General features: G+C 41.3%; 1 protein-coding gene across 1 annotated transcript; it reads right to left on the bottom strand.

Moving 5' to 3' along the window:
• Window positions 1-7835: 7835 nt before the first annotated feature.
• SPIC (Spi-C transcription factor) lies at window positions 7836-18618 on the bottom strand. Its single transcript, XM_081958442.1, has 5 exons — window positions 18581-18618; window positions 16139-16232; window positions 14037-14146; window positions 11765-11867; window positions 7836-9847 (listed from the first exon to the last, which is right to left on the bottom strand). The coding sequence occupies exons 1-5, from the start codon at window positions 18581-18583 to the stop codon at window positions 9387-9389; spliced, it is 771 nt and encodes a 256-aa protein (XP_081814568.1). The 5' UTR covers window positions 18584-18618; the 3' UTR covers window positions 7836-9386.
• Window positions 18619-25454: the final 6836 nt, after the last annotated feature.

Here is a 25454-nt window from a genome sequence, read left to right as displayed (position 1 = left end):
TTTCTCTCTATAGAAGAGGTGGGTTTTTTCCCCAAGGAATAATTAATGAACAAATAGAAATTGTAACACCTGCAGTAGCAGAGGAATAACTAAACATCATATAATAATCCATAACTCAAAGGCTCACCACCCACACCAATTCTACTCCAAAGGTTCTCTGGAATAGCCACATGTAGATGGATTTCTGAAAAATCAGCCAGACACCATATACCAGTGTTGTCGAACCTTTTTAGCACTGAGTGACAAAATGGGAGCGTGCGCCAGAAACTGGAAGAACAGCCGCCAGGAGGTCATGTGTGTGCTGGAAAGATGATCTTCCAGTTTCCGGCGCGCACATCACACTGGCCACCTAATCTTCTGGTTCCTGGAACACATGCATGCACGAAGACCAGCTGGCTGATGTGCATGTGCGCTCCAAAACCCAGAATATCATATTCCCTGCGCGTGCATGCACACTGGGTGGCTGCTCTTCCAGTTTCCAGGGCTCCCGCGTGCAAGACCAGCTGGCCAGTGCGCTGGAACCCAGAAGAGCAATGGACAATAGCTCATGTGCCCAGAGAGATGGCTCTAGATGCCATTTCTGCCACGCATGCCCTAGGTTCCCCATCACGGCCATACTCCATTCCCTTTCAACCTCTTTTATTTGGGCCCCTCCCAAATAAATCAACTTTCCATGAGTTTTCTGCTAGATGAGATCAGAATTTGCCATCTCAGGGTAAATGACAATTGGGACAGTCTTTCCTTCAGATAGAAAATATCCCCTTCTGTGCACTTCTGGAAAATTCAGGAATGTCTCAGGGATTAAAGTGGAACACAAGGACCAGTGCAGGTGCAATTTCTCCAAGGAGAGGAGCCAATTTATAAAGATGAGCCAACGCAGGAGACATCATTGCCTCATTCCTGCTCTGTGGCAAAATTGAGGCACAAGAAAATAAAACGCCTTCATTAAAAAACATAGTTCCCTCCTAGAGGACGAAAATAGGGGAGGTGGTGAAAAAGGTAGTAATGTGCAAGATATGAAGGGGGGGCTGTGGCTCCACCTGGGGACAGGGAGGAGGGAGCAATATAGAAAAGGCTCAGGTCACAAAAATAAATGTATTTGCAACACTGTGATAATTGTTGATATACTAGAAAGTGACAAAGAAAGAATGATTGAACATAGGGATGATATAATGTAAAACAAGATTCTGTTTATGCTCATCTTTTATACGTTGTTTTTAACATTGTAAAAACTGTGAGATTTGGGGGGGATTTCTACCACTAGCATGGGAGCTGCCAAAATTTTCTTTGTACCCTTTTTACCTTTCCCTATAAATGTTCAAAAACCAAAAAAATTCTTTTAAAAAAATAAAATAAAATAAAACATTCCCACCCATCCCATTCAAAGGGCAAAAAGAGCCAGATCTTCAAGGTCTTCTGCCATGCCAATAGGATGGAAGCCACCAGTGGGTACCTCATTCTAGAGAGCAGATGCATCATAGTTAAATATAAAATAGTTTCTGTGTCTAAACTTCTTCCATTAGATGAAACGTATCCTTCAAATTTCTATGATTGAAAAACAAAGATTAAAACTCATGGTTCGTGTTAGATATTAGCATATATCGTAGCAAGTCTCCTCTCTGGTCCGTCGCTACGGCGAGAAACAGGTATCATTCTGATTGGTCGAGAGGCGTACCCACTTCCTATAAAAGGGGAACCCTCCGACCACAGAGCAAGCAGGATCACTACTACTACTAATAAAGAGCTGATAAGTCACTACGTGTCCGCAGTCTGTTCTCTCGTTGCCCGAATCTAACATTGGCGACGAGGATGGGATCGAGAGACAGATAGGACCAAGAGAGCTACTTCAGAATCTCCGGATTTGATCCAGCCCAGGAATTCGGCAGAAATTCCGGCAGCCATCTCAGGACACCGCAGCGCGGCAAATTCAAACGAAGAGAAGATGGCGATGCACACTCCTCCCGCTCCATTTGACCCGACGAACGACGAATGGGAGGCTTTCATGATTCGCTTCGAGTGTTTTCTCGAAGCAAACGAATACACGGGAATAACCGATGCCCGAAAGAAAAACATCTTTCTCGGCTACTGTGGGCGAGAAGTCTTCAACACAGCCAGAGACCTCACCGCGCCGACTCCAATACAAGCGGTATCATGGACGGCGTTGCAACAGACTCTACAGACTCATTACGCGCCAAAACCTTCCCGCCACGTTTGCCGCCAGGAATTCAACACGCGGAAACAGAAGGCGGGAGAATCAATCAACCAATATGTTGCAGCTCTACGTAAAGCAGCGACTCATTGCGAGTTCAGGGATCTGGACGAGCAAATCCTGGCAAGATTTGTGTGTGGGTTAAAGAACATTGCGCTACAGAAAAAACTATTGTCAAACCCGAACTTAACCTTCCAAATAGCACTCAACGAAGCAAGAGCATCCGAGTCAGCGGAAAGATCATCGGAAACAATACAACGCGGTTTCCACGTAAGTCAGCCAGCACCCAGACACACCAGAGTCCACTACGAAGACACTGATCCAGACTACGAGGATCCCGAGTTTGAGGACAGTCACCTGATGCGGAGCAGTCGCATGAGGCCTGGGGGGAGACCCGGATTCCGTTTACCGCCCTGCGCAAGCTGCAGAGGGAATCACCCCCGGTCTACCTGTCGGTTCAGGAATGTTGTTTGTTCGCACTGCAACAAACTTGGGCACATCGCACGAGTGTGCCGGAGCGAAGTCCCTGCCTCCTCACGGCAGCCTCCAATGTACCGCCAACAGAAGCCCAACCCAGGGGCTTGGCGAAATCAGAAAGGGCGCCCAGAGAGAAATCCACAAGTGTTTACCCAGAGAGACAATCCCCAAAGAGCTGAAAGGGCGTATTCCCAGAGAGATTACACACAAAGAGCTGAAAGAGCGTTCTACCAAAACGCTCAACGAGAGTATTGTCAGGATACCGATGCTGAGATAGAGTTGACCCAGAGAGAGGAATTGCGAACCTATCTCACCACAATAAGTCAGGTCCGCACCAAGCGGCCTAAAAAGCTGAAAGTCACAGTCCTCTTGGAGGGCTCTCCTTGCGAGCTGGAAGTTGACACAGGATCATCCCTGACGATCATTTCAGGGGCATCCATGAAAAAGGCTATCCCTAGCCTCAAAAAGAGCCAACTACGTGCACCAGACATCCTGCTACGAGACTACCAGGGGAACCGAGTCCCCATCGTGGGCCAAGGCACATTCCAAATCCGTTTCAAGGACATCGTAGCCCAGCTGCCCGTGACCATCGCCAGCGCACCGTTACAGAACCTTCTAGGACTAGATTGGTTTGAAGCCTTGGGGCTAGAAGTCACCGGGATCAACGCCATGGAGAACAGCAGCGCTGAACAGATTTTTAAGGAGTTCGAGGATGTGTTCAGCCCCGGTCTTGGTAAGTATGTGGGTAAACCAATCTCATTCAATTTAGTCCCTAAAGTGGCGCCAATCCGACTTAAACCGAGACGAGTGCCCTTTGCACTCCGCCCAAAAATAGATAAGGAGATAGATAAGTTAGTAGAGCAAGGAATCCTTGAGCCGGTGGATCACGCACGCTGGGAAACTCCCATTGTGACCCCAGTCAAACCAGACGGGTCAGTCCGCATCTGCGCGGACTATAAATGCACAATTAATGTCGCGCTACAACAAAGCGCATATCCTGTGCCTGTAGTACAACACTTATTGCACTCGTTGGGACCAGGAAAAATATTTGCTAAATTAGACATGGCACAAGCTTACCAGCAACTGCCCGTGGATAGCGCCACAGCGGAGGCCCAAACTATAGTGATGCACAGAGGAGCATTCAAATGCAACCGGCTACAATTCGGTGTGAGTATTGCTCCAGGTCTGTTCCAGAGCGTCATGGAACGGCTTTTGCAGGGGATACCGGGAGTCGTCCCCTACTTCGACGACATCTTGGTGTCCGCTGCAAACGAGGAGCAGCTACTAAAAAGAGTCAGAACTGTTTTGGCCAGAATCAGAGAGAAGGGTCTCCGCCTCAAAAAAGAGAAATGCCAAATTAACGTGCCTAGTGTAGAATTCCTGGGATATAGAATCGATGGTCAGGGAATACACCCCACTTCAAAGAAAATTAAGGCGATCCAGGACGGCCCCACACCACGAAATCAGACCGAGTTGCAGGCCTTCCTCGGACTACTTAACTTCTACAGCGTTTTTCTGAGACAGAAGGCGACCGTTGCTGAACCGCTTCATCGACTACTCCAAAGAAATGCAACATGGAGATGGGGACGATCCGAAGCAGCAGCTTTTGCCGCAGTCAAGCGCCTGCTCACCACCGACTCGCTGCTAGTGCAATACAGCCAGACGCTACCACTGGTATTGACTGCGATGCATCCCCATTCGGCGTCGGCGCAGTCCTCAGCCACAGGATGCCAAACGGGAACGAAGCACCCATCGCCTTTTACTCCAGGACTCTTTCTTCGGCCGAGAGGAACTACAGCCAGATGGATAGGGAAGCGTTAGCTGCTGTTGCTGGAGTAAAATGTTTCCACGAATACCTCTACGGCCGCGATTTTGAACTGATTACAGATCATAAACCGCTGTTGGGACTTTTGGCGGGAAACCGCCCCACACCAGTCTCCCTTTCTCCACGCATGACCAGGTGGACTGTTTTCCTGGCCGCGTACTCATACAAGTTAATTCATCGACCGGGCTCCACTCTAGGACATGCAGACGCACTCAGCCGTTGCCCACTTCCGGATCTCTTGCCAGACCCCACTCCCGAGGTACCGGTATTGTTGATTGACTGTTTGGACTCAGGACCAGTTTCTTCCTGCGACGTTGCCAGATTCTCTGCTAGGGACAATATAATAAAGCAAGTGCAAACCTGGGTTTGGAGGGGGTGGCCAAAAGGAAACGTGGGCCCGGAATTCAAGCTATTTTGGGGGAAACGAGATGAACTTTCTGTGTTGCAAGGTTGTTTATTGTGGGGGGATCGAGTTGTTATTCCTTATGCGTTACGTAGAAATGTATTAGAGGCATTACATGTGGGGCATCCGGGGATCGTTAGAACGAAGGCATTAGCAAGAAGTTATGTTTGGTGGCCCAACATGGACAAAGAAATAGAGGAATGGGTGGCCACTTGTGATCCATGCCAAGAATCGAGACCAGCACCCCCGGAAGCACCAGCCACTGAATGGGAGAAGCCTAAAGCACCCTGGTCGCGAATACACATCGATTTCGCAGGGCCAGTCCAAGGTCAGACCTTCCTTATAGTTGTGGATGCATACTCCAAATGGCTAGAAGTAGTCCTAATGACTTCAACCACGGCAGAGGCAGTCATTAAGGTTCTACGGCGACTTTTCGTCACTCATGGCCTGCCCGACCTCCTGGTCTCCGACAACGGGCCCCAATTCAGGGCCATGCAATTCGAAACGTACTTAGCAGGTCAGGGAATTCGGCATGCCCTCGTCGCGCCATTCCATCCGGCTTCAAACGGACAGGCGGAGAGAATGGTGCGATCCGCAAAAGAGGCCCTCGCTAGGATGGGTCCAGGTGATTGGCAAACACGCATTGACCATTACCTCCTAATTCAGCATATCACCCCCAGCGCAACGACGGGTAGGAGCCCCGCTGAACTACTCATGGGCCGCCGTCTACGGTCTCACCTGGACCGTCTACACCCAAATTACTCTGCCACATCGCCCCCAGACTCTACAAGCAAAATTCGGAATTTTAGCATAGGGGATTCAGTATACGCCCACAACTATGCAGGGGGAACATTGTGGATGCCGGCAAGGGTTATTGGCATCACGGGTCCGCGATCATATTTGCTAGAGCTTGAAGATGGACGGAACTGGAAAAGGCACATCGATCAACTACGGGGTCGCCTGACTCACTCCGACCTGCGGGTGGCAGAAGACAACTATCTGCCAACACCAAGCCAGCCATCCGAGGACTCCAACACAGAAAACCAGGACACCTGTGAGCCCAGGGTAGAACAAGAGGTCGAAGGCGAAACCGAACAAAGCCAAAGCGACGAAAGCCAGCAGATCCCCAACGCGAAACAGAAAAGGCAACCGATCCTGAAACCACTCCTAATCAACCAGAACTACGGCGTTCCACCCGTGTAAGGCAAACACCCACCTATCTTAAGGACTATGTAACAAACCGGAATACTCCGTCTAAGAGGGGAGGGGTGTTAGATATTAGCATATATCGTAGCAAGTCTCCTCTCTGGTCCGTCGCTACGGCGAGAAACAGGTATCGTTCTGATTGGTCGAGAGGCGTACCCACTTCCTATAAAAGGGGAACCCTCCGACCACAGAGCAAGCTGGATCACTACTACTACTAATAAAGAGCTGATAAGTCACTACGTGTCCGCAGTCTGTTCTCTCGTTGCCCGAATCTAACAGTTCGGATGAATGTGTTTAAGAAATTGGAGGGGGTTCCCTTTGATTGGATTAATCTTCAACTTGATGGGCTTCAGATATGTCAGGGTTTAGAGATCTCCCATCTCCCTCATAGAAAGTCTCACTTACCAACTCAATTTGCAAATCTGCTTTCCTTGCCCTAAGACTAAAAGGTTAGTAGCACAGGTTCATTCTCCAACTGCAGTACTTTATCAACAGTCAAGGACATGAGTCACTCAAGGAAGCAGCAGAGCTTCTTTTGAAGTTGAAAGGGAAATTCACGAATGTTCACCATCCAATTGTAGGGACAACCACATCTAGCACTTCAGCATTTATTGATTTTTACTATTTCACTATTACCTAATGGCAAAAACTCTTGAGATGATCACCAAAAAAGGCTTGGCCAAGATATAGCAGGTGCATAAAGCAGGAGCTGCAGCAAGGCATCATCTGAGTAGCAGATGATGCTACCAGATTTGGGTGACAATGTCCTGGAGAACCCTTAGATGGGAGGAGTGATATGTAGAAGACTCCAAATCTTTGCTTTATCTAAGAGAGATTATATCAGTGACAGAAGAGTTTTACTTTTAGAATCCTGAAGGAAAGTGGAATTAATATATTGAAATATAATAAATATGAAAATTTAAACGTCAAAATATTCACCTTACAAATGATTTACTTCTAACTTAATAGACTACTATACTTTAGATAGTACAGCTCATGTGCAAATTGTACATGTATGTACATGTATATACCCAGCTTGGTTTATTCCATGGTTCAGAGTGTCATGCAAACCCAGAAAATTGAGTAACCAATGATTAAATTAACCATGGACTAAATAAAAGAGAATAACTAAGACTGATATCATCCTATCATTTTTAGGATTCTTTGAGATAATACATAATGATACCAGCTGAACTTTTAGAGACTCTTACAGTAACATAATTTCATTCAGACACAGACAGCTGTTGGTTGATTAGCAATGGGGCTAGTAGAATATAGCTTCAAAGTATTGGAGAAGAGAAAATACACAGAAAGGGAGAGGAAGAAGGAGAGGGGGATAGGGGGGAGAGAGAGAGAGAGAAAGAGAAATGATTTCCCCCCAAATTGAGGCTCATTAACTTTAGTCAGCAGAATGCTTAACAGTGCAGAGAAAATGAAAATAGAATAAATGTGAATTCTAATTAACATGTTTTTATTATAGGAGACAGATGCAAAAATGGGTGGAAGGGCCCCCTTTTGGTGTTTCTGCATCTCAAAATTGAATCTTCACTCAGAATGTATGACAAATGTCCAGGATGACTGAGAAAAGTCCAGTTGCCTTTTGAAAATGCACCTTTGGGATAACCATGACCTGGATGACTGAGAATCTCCATAGACGTGACAAACTTCAGTCATTCATGTTATTTTGCATAAAAATAAATGTTCAAATCCTCCAGATACAGAATACATAATTTATTTCTGAATGTTACAAAGTTTTAAAAATAATCACACATAATAGACACAATAATCTTCCTTAAAAGATTGCTGTAAATAACTACAAAGTGTTAACTGAATAACTACCATAACCATATTTACAGGAAATCAATTGATAGTGACTAATTTGATCCATCGATTATTAGTGAAAACTATATCCTAAAATTATGCTCTTGTATGATTTATACTTTATAAAAGTGCCAGGCTAAAGTTGAATTTTGGACTTCAGCTGTAGATCTTAAAACCTGCAGCTAAAAAGATGCCAGCTCCTTTTTAATATATATTTAAATTCCATCAAAGTTGGTAAATGCTGATATGGAAAATTCATTTCATCTTGCCATTTGTATTCAGTATTAAATGAGAAGAATGAGTGATGAAGAAAAATGAGTGAAGCTAAATAATGAGCTCAGCTGCTTCTTTAATTATCATACTCTGGTTTAATCATTTAATTGCAGAACTTTTTAAAACCCTAAGCCATAGGACAGACAATGGTACATACTAAAAATCTTCTTTCTTTTCAACTGTGAAAGTCATCCAACTTTAACATATTATAATCCATGTATACTACATTCTTCCTTAACTTGTACATTCCCTTTCCTCTTATTTCTTTCCTTTTCTGAACCTCAAATTTCTGATATAAATGCAGGAATGGCAATATAGTTCTTTGGATCTCAAGGCCGAAATTTTAAGATGGGGCCTCTAGTGCTGAAAAAAATCAGACCTCGACTCTTCTACACCCCCAGGAATGGCAACTACAGTCTGGTAGAAGAAAGGGAGCATCATGCAATTGCTTTTTACTCACTGCCATAGCAATAATTCTCCTCCCTTTTTCAGTCATCCTCCCCTTCTGCTTGATCTCCTGTACTCCTACATTCATCTTTTAGGAAATAACTGAAATGCAACAGATTTCAGTTTACATTTGCAGCCAGCACAGGAACGAGCATAAACAAAACGGCACTTAAATGTAGTAGAGAATTTAAGATTTAAATGAAGTTGTAAAGGCGACAGAAGCTGGTCACTCTTAATATATTTTAAGTATAACAAAATTCAGAAAGTCAACATGTGCAAGTGTTTTGTTACACATTTATATTTATTCAATGAATTTATATTATACCTCTAACTTTTATTGCCAAGACTGCAATGCTAAAAGTAATCAGGCAGGACTAAGTTTAAAAAAATTGTAAGATAGAGAAAAGTCACCTAAATAAAAGAGATTTCCTTACAAACCAAGAGGGAGGATGAAGTCCCACTCATGCATGACTACTTCGAAGCAAACCCTCATATTCAATAAGACTTGATGCAATTAAGCACGAGGTGCCAGCTAGGTACTTCAGTTCTCTTAAGTGCTACTCTGAAGTTAAACAGAGCTTACTCCTGGCAAAATCTATTTGAAACTACACCAATTAGTCCAAAAGGAGGGGGGGCTTGAATCTGGTAGCTGGCATGCGTTTTCTGGTGAGTTAATCATGCCACATAAGTTTGTGGGGGGAGACATCATGAGGAAAAAGTTTCATCTAGTAAGCTTCACAGTAGAATGAATTTGTAAGGCCGCTGTCCTGTTGCAAGTCACAGCCTTTTTGGTTTATGCAGTTTTGATAAGTAAGCCAGTCAGCTGCATATAGACATTCCTGTTCAGCTTTAACAAATTGATCATCAATATTTCCATCTTTTCCTGAAAAACAGGCTAGAGAGAACCTTCGCAAAACCATAGCACCAAACTGATAGGTCAGCTTCCTTCGGATTTTAGTTATTTCTCCTGTTCTCCCATAATTCCGCAGGGCTCTTGCCATTTTCTGGTAGGTCATGACTTTCCGATTTCCTTTGCGTTCCCCCCACTGTTCTGCCAATTTCTCCTTGTTTTTGGAAATAAACTGGAAGACACCATTGGCTTTATCGATCCACTGGATACAGTTTGCCATCTCTGGATTATGAAGAGACTCAAGAATATATTCAAACAGTCGTAGTCTTTTCCGACCTGCCCAGAAGCAAAACGACAAGACTATAAATGGAATGGATGTATGATGCAATTTATTTTGGAATTTAAAAATGAACTAAATGAAACCTTAGCACAATTCAATATGAAAATTGAGATTGAGCAATTGGCTGAAGTTACTGTAAATTATATGCATCACTGTACCAGAGCTGATATATGATGCTAAGCCCTAATGTGCTTTATTTATTTCTAATATGACATGTAAATTTAATCACTAATAAACCATGACTTTGAATTGTATACACCTAAGACCATTATAGCTTGCTCAATAAACAATAAATTAAACAATTGACAGTTTAATGCAAGTCATAAATTCATCCAGCAAGGCTATTATAGCAGTATATGATTAAAAGTTTTAAAAAAAGGGTTCTCAAACATGTGCTTTATTCGAGATACACTCTTGTTTTAAACTAGTTAGAAGCACTTTGTACTGTTAGGAATGTCAACTTTCCTTCTCGGTTCCAAAGTTCCCAAAACTCCCTGGATGACAAAATAATTGTTAATCTGGCCCAATTGTCCACTGATGTAAATTGGAAATCTCTAAATATGTCAATACAGATGTGCTAGAGTTCCCATTGTTGGATATTCTAGAAGCAGCAAATCCAAAGTTTTTGGGAAAGTGGGTTGGGAAAGACTGATCTGAAATTCAGGAGTGATGAGGCCAACCTCATCTCTGGGAGGAGGGTGAAGTTTCCACAATGCAAGTACCACAACAGAAAAGGCCTGCTGGTTAGAGCCTGCCAAATGCTCTTCTAAGTCATTCTGTTGGATCTGGTGGGACAGGCAGATGCCTCAGTTGGTCCTTTAGATCTGTTGTGAGGTGTTTCCTTCCCTCTTCCCACCTGAGACTAAATCTCATTTTTCTTCTCACTGTGATCTGGAACTTTGATTCTGCAGCCACTTCAGAGGTGGGTTCCTACCAGTTCGGCCCGGTTAGGCCGAACTGGTAGTGGGATGGCGGTCTGGGTTGTTGGGACCGGTAGCTACCTAGGCCTGCCACGCCCCCAAACCAGTTCCCTGGTTGCCGCTGTTGCTGCTGCCATCTTGGTTTTGAGTTCTGGGCATGCGCAGAACAATTTTAATTGAACTGTGCATGTGCACACAGCATGCGTTCAGAATGTGCACGAGAAAAGCATGCGCACGAGCGAACTGGCAGTAAAGCCGACCAGAACCCACCCCTGAACCACTTGTAATTGAATGGTTGACTTAAAGTTGCCAAGTCCTGAGTTCTGATCCTTTCTGTGCTAAGGAACATAAAATGAGTGGAAGGGGGAGGGCAGGGTAGAATTGATCAGGTTCCCTCAATTACAGTACAAAAGGATGGAAGTTGGAGCATTGCAATGGAGCTCTTTATCTCTGCTTCTCTCCCAATGGGTTATAATGTTTCTTGGGTTTTGGTGTAGGGTGGTTGGGTGAACGTACCATTGCAATTAATAAGCCATGGTATGTGACTTTATGACTATAATGTCCCAATCCAGCCTCTGGTGGTTTATTTTTTAATTTTATTTATTAAATTTGTTTGCCACCCATCTCATTGCCAGACAACTATGGATGCTACATGGCTCTGGGTGGCTTACTAACAACTAGTCATGATTTAGAGTGATATGTGAATGTCTATACTGTATACATGAATAGGAAAAACTGTATTGATCTTCTAAACAATCAAAATTCTACATAATTACTATATTTCTGACACTTCTTAATATTTCTGACACTTCTTAATTGTCAGATATGTCATGCAGACATGCAGTAGTATGAATTACAGGTCCGAAAACATTAATATATGTTCTTGGTGCCACTGAATTCAGTACAAAACAGAAAAGCGCGTACACCAAAATTGTAATAAGAATAACTCAGAATCAGAACTATGCACATGTGGAAATCAAGATTTTTACAAACCTCTGTTGCTTTTTTGCTGGAGAGCTGTGGTATACATCTTTTCATTTTCTGCAACAGTCTGCAGGGTACAATAGCTAGCTCCAGAATACAAGTCAGTGTCATTCTTGCAAAAGCGGGCAATCACAATGGGAAGAAACATAACATTTCAGCAATTAACCAACAGGTAAGAAATATGGTGAACACAGGCAACCAGTAGAAGCCACAATGAATACCCAATGCATCTTGACATCATCAAACAAAGTGACATCACCTGTTCTACCCTGTGAATGCCCCTGGCTAATAATGACCTATTTCTTGTCATTTGGGAGAAAGGTAAGAGAGTCGAGTTTGGGTAGAACATTCTATGTCATGCATAGAAACAAGAACAAAAACAGAAAGGTTGAGGAAGCAAAGAGAAGAAACTACTAACAAAAAAATAATGTATAGGAACCAGAATCCCCCAAGCAGACCTCCAAGAGATGGGTATGACTGAATGGATAATATCATCATTGTATATGGATAGAATGCTTGGGGGGTTGTGGTTTCTCTCTTACTTTTTTCAAATCTTCCCAAAATGTACTTTTTTAGTCATAATTCATAGGATTTCACTGTTTGCAAGGTACATGTTGGTTGAAAGTAAGGATTAAAAGTTGTTTCTGTTCCCTTCATGGTTCTATGGCTGGCATCCTCAATCCCTCACAGCTTCAACCTTAAACTGTCTTCCCGTGGATCTCACCACATTCCTAAGAGGTCCATAAAGGGGGCGTGCATAAGCACACCAGCATGCCTACCATCCCCGTCAGGGGTGGGTTGCTGCCGGCATTACTGTACGCTCTGCGCACACACAGTCACTAAAATCCAAAATGGCGGTGGCCAAGCAGCAGCAAGGGAACTCTTTCAAGGGCGTGGCTGAGTCGCTGCCGGTTCCGTGACCCAAGCCTGAATTCCACTACTGGTTCCGCCGAACCATGCCGAACCGGCAGCAACCCACATCTGGTCCTGATCCTACTGTCCCCATTTATTTGTATACATTTCCTTTGTTCAGGTCCATGGTTATACTTATACCTGCTATCTTGTATGCACTCGGAGACTGCAGTTGGTCCAGAATGCGGCCGCGCGGGTGATTATGGGGAGTACTAAGTACTCCCATGTGACACCTCTCCTGCGCGAGCTGCACTGGCTTCCTGTGGTCTATCGAGTGCGTTTCAAGGTCTTGATTACGATCTTTAAAGCGCTCCATGGCTCAGGACCTAGTTACCTGCGGGATCGTATTCTGCCCCATACATCCCTGCGACCCATCCGCTCGCACAGAGAGGGACTTCTCCAGGTGCCGTCCACCAGACAGTGCCTTGGGGCGGCGCCTAGGAGCAGAGCCTTCTCTGTGGCGGGCCCAGCCCTGTGGAATGACCTCCCCCCGGATATTAGGACCACTACTGACCTCCGCTCCTTCCGTGTCAAGCTCAAGACCCACCTTTTCCAAATAGCTGGCCTGGCTCAACCATAACTTCGTATCGCTCCTGATGGGTTTTTTAATTTAGTAATTTTATTTAAGGGGATTTTAAATTGTGTTTTTAATTGTCTTTCACTTATAAGTCAACTCTCCTCCATGCACATATGTATATGTCTCTGTTCTTTTTGTATATATGTTTGTCTTATGTGTATTTTTATCCGTTTTGATTGTACGCCGCCCCGAGTCCTTCGGGAGAGGGTTGCGGCTAATCAAATAAAATTATTATTATTATTATTATTATTATTATTATTATTATTATTATTATTATTATTATTATTATTGTACATAAACTAATAAATAAAATATATACAAATAATAGTCAGATTTTATGAGCAATCTTATAGCACAATATGATGCTTATAAGCAACGCTTTTATGGATATCTAGATGAAATTTATCTTCAGGCTGTTCAAGGATAAATTTGAGCCCGCATTTACACGATAAATCAACATGACTTCTTATGATAAGAGACTTTTATAGTTCCTTAATTAGAACCATACTGAACTTTTAGGAATATTAACAGAGAAGTAGCTTCTACAGAGTGCAATAAGATTTATTATCAAAATAGGTTTCATAAGGTTACATTCTTGGTAATTCTCCTCTTGTCATCACTAATGATTAAAGTCTCCCATAAATTTCTAAATACCAAACAGAGTGGCAATATTCTTCAAACTTAAGCTGTACTTTAAAAAAAAACATGTCAAAGCAATACAAATCTTTAAAAAATAAATTAAATTATTAAATCAAATTATTAATCCCTTATACATGTTAATGTTTCACTTACTGTTGTATTATTCCAGTTATACGTTGTTTCTCCAATGAAAGACTCAGGCAAGTTATTCATATTTGTTTGGAAAAGATTGTGATGGCAAGTCAGATAGTTTTTATAATCTCCTAAGGGGAAAAAATGGACCAGAATATGTGAGAAGGAAAGGAAATCAGAATAATCAACCAAAGACTGGAATCCTGTTTTAAGCCCAGTTACCATTTTTTTCTCAATCACATGAGTAAAACACATTTGTGAGAAGCATTTTATTTTACCTATGTGGACAATGTAGGATTAACTTAAAGAAAATTCAAATCTGAGGATAGACAGATGTTCCTTGCCCAATACATCATGATTAACAGCAAGGCAGGATCCAGATATAGGTTATTGTCTAATTTGCACAGACGCGGGGCAGATTAGGGCATTTGGGTAGGCTGTTATGCAATTACTCCATTCTGTTTTTCACCATGGTTATATACTCATGTGGGCATGATTGGAAAAAGTGAGCTCTTCAAGCATTTTTCTGCAATTCTGAGCCCCCCCACCTTTGGTTGAGGTTTTTAAAAAATGGACTTTTTGATATATTTGGGGAACCTGGGGGGGGGGAGTTATGGGGCAAGATGGCACTTTATAGAAACTGAAGCCTAATTCACTTCTTATACCCCTTAACACTCCTGACCCCAAGCAATGGAGTCCAGCCCCATTCACATAGGGCTATGTCCCTTGAGTCTATTTGTTTGTTTATTAGATGTTTAAGCTATCAGAATCATGTGACATTGGGTAGTTTACAAGTCTATTACTAATGATTGACCGACTGACTGTCTCTGAGTGACCACATAGATCAGGGATATCAAACTCAATTTCATTGAGGGCTGCATCAGGGTTGTGTTTGACCTTGGAGGGGTCAGGGGGCATGGCCAGCTCGACGTCACTCGTGTCATGGGTGCCTGTGGTGGTCTGAGCACTCTGCCAGTGAAAACGGGCTCCCAAACTCTGTTTTTGCCTGCAACGGCCTCCTAAAACCCTCTGCCAGCAAAAACGGAGCTCGGGAAGGAGGCCCTTTCGAGCTCCATTTTTGCTGGCGGAGGCACTGTGGGCCACTCCTTCACTGTTTCCAAGGCAGCCCCACAGACCAGATCTAATCACCCTGCAGACCGGATTCCACCCACGGGCCTTGTATTTGACACCCCTGACATAGATAGACCCTGTCCAGAATCCTGGCTAGGTCTTCCAATAAAGCACCCATTTCACTGTAATCAGAAGTTTGTTTCAACCTGCTTGTGAGAGGTTAACACGATCAGATTGAGCCTGATCGCTGCGGGTAAACCGTTCTACTGTGAATGGGCCATAACAGAGAAGCATTTTTGCCTTTCTGTAGCATGAGGAATCAGAATCACATGCATGTTCCAATTCAGAAGATGTATTGCTCGAGCCTATACACAAGTATCTGATCAACGAACAGTCAGCCCTAAATTGATGCTAGATAGGGGTTAACAGAGTTAAAGTGGGGCTGAACTTGGAGCATTGGTGGACATGTAACAATTCTAGGCTGAGTTATCTCTGCCCCCAGGGTCTGCCTGCTCTTCTCCTATAGTAGCCCTTTGAATCTCCTGCAGTGGGATACTTGATGTATAGAGTAAATGTCCCACATGTTTAAGTAGAGGACAACGCAAGGGCAAACATTCAGCTCTAGCAAATGTTCATACCACTCTGGAGATCGTCTGCCTATCACAAGGATATTTTTATATTTCAAGGCTGAAGTGTATGCCTGATCTTTATATATATATATAATCCATAGCTGATTAGGGCAGTTTGCTGTAAATGGAGATTTGCATTATGCAATGGATAAAGCATTAGGCTGACAATCGTGGAGGAATGGCACAATAAAAAGACAACAAATTGATTTTTTAAAAAAGGATTCACTGCATAATAGCTCTCTCTATACTTCCTGTTTTGCCCCTAATGTAATTTATCAAGTATTTTTATGTTGAATGTATTAGATTTTTTTAAAACTAAGGTATATTTGTGCAAACCTCTATGAATATCCATACACATTCATTCAGAAACGTAGAAACTAATTGTAATGAAACAGTGAATTGACCTTGTTGTTGTGTTTTTACCTGGCATATAATTATTGGTGCTGTCCGAATGTTGCTGTAACACTTCCAAGGCATCTTCAAGAGCTGGTCCAAATAAGTCTTGGCCTGTAAAACTCTGCAACCATAAAGATTGGTTGGCTTTGGTATGCCTCTGGGCGGTGGAAATCAAGCAAGTGCCAGGATAATTAAATGGGATATCGGAACACAGACTTGGGTATCTGAGCCTTCATAAAGGGAAGATTTAGTCCCCCCCTGCTCTTCCCTGAGTCAAGATCCAATCAAAAGCGTAAGGTGTAATGTACACCATACAGTCTAAATTAGCAATGTTGGTTCAGTTAGTTTGGATGCCCTCTTGGTGGGTGAGTAAAGGAATTCTGGGAGTTGCAATCCCAAATAGTCTGGCTGAAAAAAAATTGAACCATGTGACTACTAGACCGACATAACTAACCTTTTGGGAACCATCATTCTCCAATCCCCGTGATGGCGAACCTATAGCATGCATGCCAGAGGTGTCACGCACTCCGTCGCCAGCCAGAGCGCTGGTCTTTGAGTTTCCAGCACGTATTCTGGTTTGGGCACTTGGTGCCAAAAAGGTTCACCATCACTGTCCAATCCTATTTTCTGCCGAAATGCTAAGAAGGTTAATACAGGTATTCGCTATCTACCCATTAGCTGAGTGTGTTAAAAGGAGCTTTTGTTTTTGCAGACTGTGAATGAATGTCCTTTTGAAACTATTTCTTGGTGCATAACCAGTGGACATTCAGAGCTCATTCTCATTTATGTCCAGGGAACTGCTAACAGAAATATATGGCTGCCAAGCTCATTAACACTGGCCCTGATTTCTCTGACATAGATTTCCCTGGAAATCTACTTGCCATGGGACAACTTGCCACAGGTAACTTGCCGTGGGATAAAAGTTGCATAATAACCAAAAAAAAAAAAGTGAAAAGGAATCATTAAGGAATTATTCATTAAGGAATCATTAAGGGTGCAAAAGGAGGTTCAAAATGAAATGAGAATGACAACAATTAAAATATTTTAAAAATTATTTTAAATAATGAAATGAAATTGTTGAATTGGCCTGCGACACGCTTTTCAGCAGTGAATTGAGTTGACCGTAAGAAGCTAGCCACAATGAATTGGCAGCAGGGAGCTGACTGTGGTGATTTGTAAGGTTTTTTAATTTGGTACCTGTACACCGCCCCGAGTCCCTTCGGGGAGAGGGGGCAGTCTAGAAATCAAATCAAATAAATAAATAAATAAATAAATTTGTCCTGTTCTGTTTTGCATTACTTTTGCATAGCTCATAAAGACACAAGGTGTGTGTTCCAGGGTGAGTTCTGGCAGGCACTACTGCTGGTTCACTCGTGTGCACGCTTTGCGCATACATGCACATGCACAATGCAATTAAAATTGTTCTGCACATACCAGAACAAGATGGCGGCACCAATGGTGCCAGCCAGGGAACCAGGTCAGGGGTGTGGCAGGCCTGGGTCACGTCAACTACTGGTTCCAGCAACCCAAGCCGCCAAACCACTACCAGTTGGCTGAACCAGTCCGAACCGGTAGGAACCCACCACTGGTGTGCTCCCACTAGTGAAAATGCATTAAGCCCCAGGTTGGACTTCAAGTACATTGGCTACCAAAAATGAGAAAGAGTAATGTTTGGAAAACTGAAATGTACCATATATTTAATTAGCTATTTAACTACAGGACATCTTTTATCATTACAATCTGTCCTTCTTATTCTTTATTCATTTTATAACTAACTAGCTGATAATCTGGCGTTGCCTGGGTATTTATTTATAGGGGGAAAATGTCCGAACCAAAGGTAATTTCCAATGTTAGATTTTCCTCCTTACCAGAGGGAGCCCCCTTGTGGAGTATTGTGAAGCCATTACCATGGCGACTCCACTGTGCTGCACAATAGAAGCCATTTTATGGCAGTACAGTAAAAATCATTGTAAGGCACAACAGGCTATATCTTATCAAAATACCCCCCAGGCGTGTTAGGGATGTCTTACCCCCACAGTATTTGTTTCCAGAGGCTGTATATGTATATGTATATGTATATGTATATGTATATGTATATGTATATGTATATGTATATGTATGTGTATATATTTGCCTATCTAGTGTTAGTCCAGTTTTAAAATCAACTTGGTATGTATGCCAGTTAGGCAGACATTATATATTTATTAGTTACTGTTGGATTAATATTCCACTTTTTTCTTTGGACCTTGAGATGACAAGTGTGGTATTCTCTCCTGTTTTCTGATACTAACAAACATTTTCGGGCTGGGAAATAGTAAATTACTGATCCAGATCACCCATTGAGATTCCATGGGTGAGGGTAGATCTAAACATGAGTTTTTCTAGTTCTAACATCTGTTCCTTTATAAATGATTCTTAGATACAAATGGGTAATTGTCCACAAACAAGACATTAAGAGTTTGTACTTACCATTTTAAAATCCCAAATCAAATCTTCAAGCCTGTGTGAGAGATCAAACAGCATAATTTATGAAAGTAGTGCTTCATTTGCCCAGATGTCTTTACAAGAAAAGATACATTGTGAACTTAGACTGAACTCCTAACATTAGGGGCACTTATTAAAAATTCAGGCTGTGAATTTATGCATCAGTGTATTTCCCAAAGCCTATAAACTATTAAGAAGCTGGTAGTTCAAATTAGTCAAAATAGAGTGAAGACCCAAGAATCAGAAAGGATTAATATTAGCAAATTATTAGCCTGTTACGGTAATTACTTATTTATTTTGTTACATTCTTAATTCTTATGGTATGTAACCATTTGTCTCTATAGATATACATACACCAGAATTCTTTAAACTCTATATTTGAAATAAAAAGAAAATATTTGCACTACAGAGTTAAACATAAAGATTTTAAAAACACGGCATCGTTTGAACATTGTGTTATTTTTTCCTCACCAACTTTTCAATTGATGCAGTGCCATAGCATCCATATTTGGATAGACACACATGCTTTCTGTATTTGGTGTCTGTCCTTTGAAACAAGTTTGAAAAACTCTTTAAGTTTTCAACCAATACTTACAAAGGCAAAAGAAAAGTTAAAAAATAAAAAGAGCATATACAGAACCTTATCTGGAATCCTGTAGACTATGGAGTAATCTACTTAAATTTAGGAGTGAAAGGAATGTAATAATGAAATATGATATTATAAATGCATTTTGATTTCATGGCTGCAGTTGGGATAAATATGCAGTGAACTCCTTGTGGGATTTTGAGCTGCTCCAAAAACCTTTGCCAATATTAAAGTTTTGAAAAGCAGCTGTAATTCAGCCTCAGAAGGAAGAGCATGGTGTTCTTGTACAGCCATCTGTCCAGAGCGGGAAGATGGTTTTTTAAAAGGTCAAGATTGTGGTTACAATTGCCATCTTGACATTTTTACACCCGCCTCACAAACACACATCTAACACCCCTGAGACAGAATTAGTAAGATGGTACACATTTCAAAAATGACTTGGAAGTCATTTTCGGTGAAGTTGCCCTCTACTTTGTTACTCATTAAATCATTAATTTCTTTCCAAAACTGAAGTAAAATGCTTTAAGAGTTGCATTAAAAAGAGATCATTGTTTTAAAAGGCTGTCAATATAAAACAGCAGCATCATGTTTTCAAGCTTGCACAGAAGTCTAATAAACAAGAGGCAGCATTGATGAAAAGCAGAAGGGTGCCATGTTCATATGAAGTCCAAAGTAGTCCTTTCGAATCATTTTTGAAGAACGAAGAGCCCTAAACCTTCATGCCTTTAGTGTTCCATTAAGTTGTGACCATAATTCATAAAGCTAAACTGATGTTTGCTACCAGAGCCTTGTGAGTCAAGCTCTCTAGATTTTCCTCTAAATAAAATAAAAGAATATTAAATGCAGCACTGTTCAGACAATTGCCTCTAAAACAAGCTCCACCAAATAAGTTGCATTCATATTATTCCTCTAGGACACAACTAGTTCTCTCTGCTTATATCAAACTGAACTTCAAGATATCAGCTGTTGATGCTTTGTTACCACAAGCAAGAGCCTTGTGTTAATTTTTATTTGGAGCTGCTAAACCATTAGCTGTTCAGGTTACAGGAGACAAGTTGGCAGATGAACATCTGGAAAATCAGCTCTAGCTTCAGCTTCTGGTATATTGAGGCAATTGTTAGAGTTTGTGTAACTACTGGCATTGACATACAACGTCTTCCTGTCCCTTTACATTGGGACAGCCGCACATTGCTATTTGTAATGAGCCACAGTTAATACCTGTGCCATTATTATCCCAAGAAATGCCATGCATTTGGAATTAACTACCCTTTTCAATGAATCCCATCATTAAAAGAATAGGTAGAATAAGGCTAACCAATTGTCATTTTGCCCATACTGGTTGAGATGACAGAGTTGGTCTCAGACTAATAGGAGACATCTGCGATGGTCCAGTCCCAATCAATCAGTGTTATTACAGCCTTTGATTATACCCACTAACATATATTTTTCCTTTAACCTGGAATCAGTCTTCTACATACCTGTCAATCTCTTTCCACACACTCACCTGGAGACTTCTAGAAGAGACCCAAAATACGTCTGAAGCTAAAAGAGTGGATATTTTTTAAAGCAGTTCATTAAGAAATACCTGCTTTAATGGAACAGGAATTGCTAAGAGCCACAGAATCAATCAGTAGAGGGGCTATATTAAGTAGTCAGTTTTAGGGAAGTATTCCGTTTGGGGATTTCTTTGCAAATAAAAGATGTGGTATGTTACAGTCTTAGTCGTCTAAAGAGGGCCTTTACATAGACAAAAGCAGTGAGAAAAAAGGAAGTTCCTTAATGTTACAGAGAGGGTAACCATCTGGGTAAAATGGACACTTTTGTTGAAAACAAATGGAAATAACTGTTTTAAACTATGTAAAACTCCAAAGCCCACTCCATTTTTAACAATAACATTGAGTGAGAAACTGCTAAAGTCAGTACATTGAAAGGTTTCAGGAAATCTCAAAAAGACTCAACAAACATACTAAGTTTTAATACATTACAGTTGTTAATTTATAAACTAATTGTAATCTGTTTTACATATACATAAGTGCATCTACGTAACTAAAATATCTCTTCTTCCCTCTCCCCACTACCTTCCCCCAGTTTGAATCCTACATCAGTCTAGATCAGGGGTGTCAAACTCATGGCCCGTGGGCCAGATGCATCACGCACTGGTCACACCCACCCCTGGTTTAGCGAAAGGGGAAAAGTCGCGACATATCACATGATGTCAATGTGACACCGCGAGTTTGACACCCCTGATCTAGATATATTGATGCATCTGATGAAGTGAGCTTCAGCTTACAAACACTTATGCTTTTTAATACAATTCGTTAGTTAGAGAAGATGCTACCAGATTCCTGATCAACTAAGTCAGCTTTCCTGCCATAATGTAAAACTTTAAGGAAAAACAAGGGCTTAGATTTAATCAGACAAGAGATATGAAATATAGACTGAATTACATTTCCCTTAAGACTGTGCTAAATTGTGGCTAAGAATCTATTAACTGAGTTCATATATAATGTCAAACCAAGTATCAGGAGCCCTTTCAGAGTTTGGATTACAGCTCCCAGAACTCCTTGCCAGAGTGCTGGGCTAATGCAAATTGAAATCCTAAACAATTGGGAAGCACCAAGGTTTGTATTTTGATATGAAGCATGATGCTCAAATTCCATGGATGGGTTTCTGAAGAAATTAAACTGATAGTTATTCTCATTGCTTGATTAAAACTTGGGAAATTCTGCTTTAGGTATGGTCCATTTTGCTACTCTTGACTGGAGATATCACCTAACAATATGGAGACATTAGAACAGTAATTACAACTGACTTGTCAATGCTTGTTAATGATGATGGAGTGACTCTACAACAGAGGGCAGTTGTAGGAAAATAGCCAAGGTCAAGCCAATGGGAAGCATCCTGATGTCCATTCATTCCAATAAAGGAAATGCTTTAGTTTCTCCCATCCATAGAATTAAATTTTATTTTTTTCTGGAAAAAGGAAGAGGAAAGGGGGAAATGAACTGATTCATTTCAGAGGACTGAATCAGTCTGGAAAGAAATTACTATAAGAGAGTTACCCTATCAGGGAGCTCGGCAGCATATACATTTAATAGACAAATTAAATAAAACATAAAGGGAGGGGTTTTTTTGTTTTGTTTTGTTATTTTTTTACAACCTGCTATCAGCTGTAGCAGAGTTGTTTTTAATCATTATTAAAAAAAAGGATAGTGCTTAAAAAATCTATTGAATCAGGCTCTGATCTTTGAAGCCTGAACATAAATGCTTTCAAGGCACCAGTGTTTTTATCCTTAGCTTCCACATAAACAATTGACCTACAACTTCCTTAATTTCTGCAGACCTCTAAGACCCAAAAGTTGTACAATGCCTCTTCCTCTCCAATTGACCAAGAGGAGAGTACCAAAAGGGTGATCCAATATTCATTATCCCCCTTTCTGAGCAATGAAGGTTCCCACATCTTCGTATTATACAAAAGGAAAATAAATTATATTATTAACGCCCTTCCATGAGTAACATTTTTCTATCCATATAGCTTGTGCATTTATCTGATGGAAAGGTAGGTGTGTGTGTGCATGTATGTATACATATACATATACATATACATATACATATACATATACATAAGGGATGCGGTGGCTCAGTGGCTAAGACACTAAGCTTGTCGATCAGAAGGTTGGCAGTTCAGTGGTTCGAATCCCTAGCACCACATAATGGAGTGAACTCCCATTATTTGTCCCAGTTTCTGTCAACCTAACAGTTCGAAAGCATGTAAAAATGCAAGTAGAAAAATAGGAACCGCCTTTGGTGGGAAGGTAATAGCATTCTGTGCGCCTTCGGCGTTTAGTCATCCTGGCCACATGACCATGGAGACGTCTTAGGACAGCGCTGGCTCTTCAGCTTTGAAATTGAGATGATCACCGCCCCCTAGAGTTGGAAACGACTAGCACAGATGTGCAAGGGGAACTTTTACCTTACCTATATTTATAGAGATATAGATAATAGAGATAGAGATATAGATAATAGAGATAGAGATAGAGATAGATAGAGATAGAAATAAAGATATATGAAGGTAATGTCCTTGGCCTTCAAAAATAGATGTTTAGGGTAGAATCAACATAACTCATGATGGTTCGCAAATGATGTAGAATACCAGTGTTGATAAAGTTTACACTTATCTGGTGATGTTGACAACTACTTTTTGCAGTAACAGATTTACATATTCTTCAACTTCATTTTTTTTACTTTTAGGATGCTGATTAATCTCAGATAGGTTCTATATGCATCTATGGCAAATGGAAAGATTGTTATATGGAAATGAGCCTTTATCCTTAAAAATGTAGCTGTGTAAAATGATTTGAAGAACACCTAGTGAAACAAACACTACTTTACACCTGCTGGTTGGACCATCAAAGTAATCATATCTCCTGAAATTTCATGCCGCTATTTTGAGGACCATAATACTGAAAACATATTGGTCAGAACTGATGCAAAATTCAATAAAGAGTAAGCTCTATAATAAGAAATAGAAGACATGTTCAGTCCAAAAATACAGAAAATGTCATTAATTAAATTGAGTTCTAATCAAAATGTGACATAAACTTACTTCAACTAAGGCCTTTTTTTGTTTTTTGCACCAGGCACAAAAATATGAGCATCAGATATGTAGTAACTAAGGGGAATTCTTCTATGCAGGATGTCTGCCTTGAAGACTTACTTGTGGTTGGGGATTAAATCAGCAAACGTTGTTATTAGTAAGAAGCATTCCATCCTACAAAGTATGCCCCATCAGCAGTTTGGAAGGTTCCCCTAAATAATTTTGTAGTTCTGCAAACTGTGTGGTTCCCGTACATTTCTTCCATGCTTGGATAACAGAAAAATCCACATTTTAGGAATATCTTGGTTTATACACAATGTTTAATGATAATTTATTTTCACTCTAATTTGTTTTGTGGTATATAATAACCTGGTTTGTACGTAAAGCCTGGTTTATAAACCAAGGTGAATAGGTTCACATGTTGCTGGGAGAAAGTGGCAAGAAGGTGACAAGCGACAGAGAGAAAGCAGAACTATTTAACTCATGTTTTGCATCTGTCTTTACACAAAGGGATAAAACAGTCCAACCTATCAAAAACAGCACCACAAAAATCAGATTAGGAACACAAATTGAAATAGGGAAGAAAATGGTAAGTGAGCACCTGTCTACCCTAGACGAGTTCAAATCACCAGGACCAGATGGATTACACCCCAGGGTTCTGAAGGAACTGGCAGATGAGATCTCAGAACCACTGAACTATATCTTTCAGAGATCCTGGAGCACCGGGGAACTACCAGAGGACTGGAAAAGAGCAGATGTGGTTCCCATCTTCAAAAAAGGGAAAAAAACAGATCCAGGAAACTACAGACCTATCAGCCTGACCTCAATATCAGGAAAGATTATGGAAAAGATAATCAAGCAACAAATTAGCGAACACCGAGAAGCAAAGTAATAGCCAAAAGCCAACATGGGTTTGTCAAAAACAGATCATGCCAGACTAATCTTATTGCATTCTTTGACAAAGTGACAAAATTACTGGACCAGAGGAATGCCGTCGATATAGTTTACTTGGACTTCAGTAAGGCATTTGATAAGGTAGACCATAACCTAATACTAGATAAAGTAGAAGAATGTGGGTTGGACAGCATCACCACCAGATGGATTCATAACTGGCTGACCAACCACACTCAACGTGTAGTCCACAATGGAACTGCATCTACATGGAGGAAGGTATGCAGTGGAGTGCCCCAAGGCTCTGTTTTGGGTCCAGTACTCTTCAACATCTTCATCAATGATTTGGATGAGGGAATAAATGGGGAACTCATCAAATTTGCAGATGACACCAAGCTGGCAGGAATAGCCAACACTCCAGAAGATAGGCTAAAGATACAGAAGGATCTTGACAAACTTGAATTTGGGCACTATCTAATAAAATGAAATTCAAACGTGAAAAGAGTAAGGTTCTACATTTAGGCAACAAAAACAAAATGCACAGGTACAGTATAGGTCAACAGTAATAACTGTGAAAGGGATCTTGGAGTCCTAGTGGACAACCATTTAAATATGAGCCAGCAGTGTGCAGCAGCTGCCAAAAAAGCCAACACAGTTCTAGGCTGCATAAATAGAGGGACAGAATCAAGATCACGTGAAATGTTAATACAACTTTATAATGCCTTGATAAGGCCACACTTGGAATACTGCATTCAGTTTTGGTCGCCACGATGTAGAAATGATGT

Source organism: Natrix helvetica, assembly GCF_964273705.1.
Source record: "Natrix helvetica genome assembly, chromosome: 6".
In the NCBI taxonomy this organism is placed as follows: domain Eukaryota; kingdom Metazoa; phylum Chordata; class Lepidosauria; order Squamata; family Natricidae; genus Natrix; species Natrix helvetica.
This window is presented reverse-complemented; position numbering and strand designations above follow the sequence as displayed.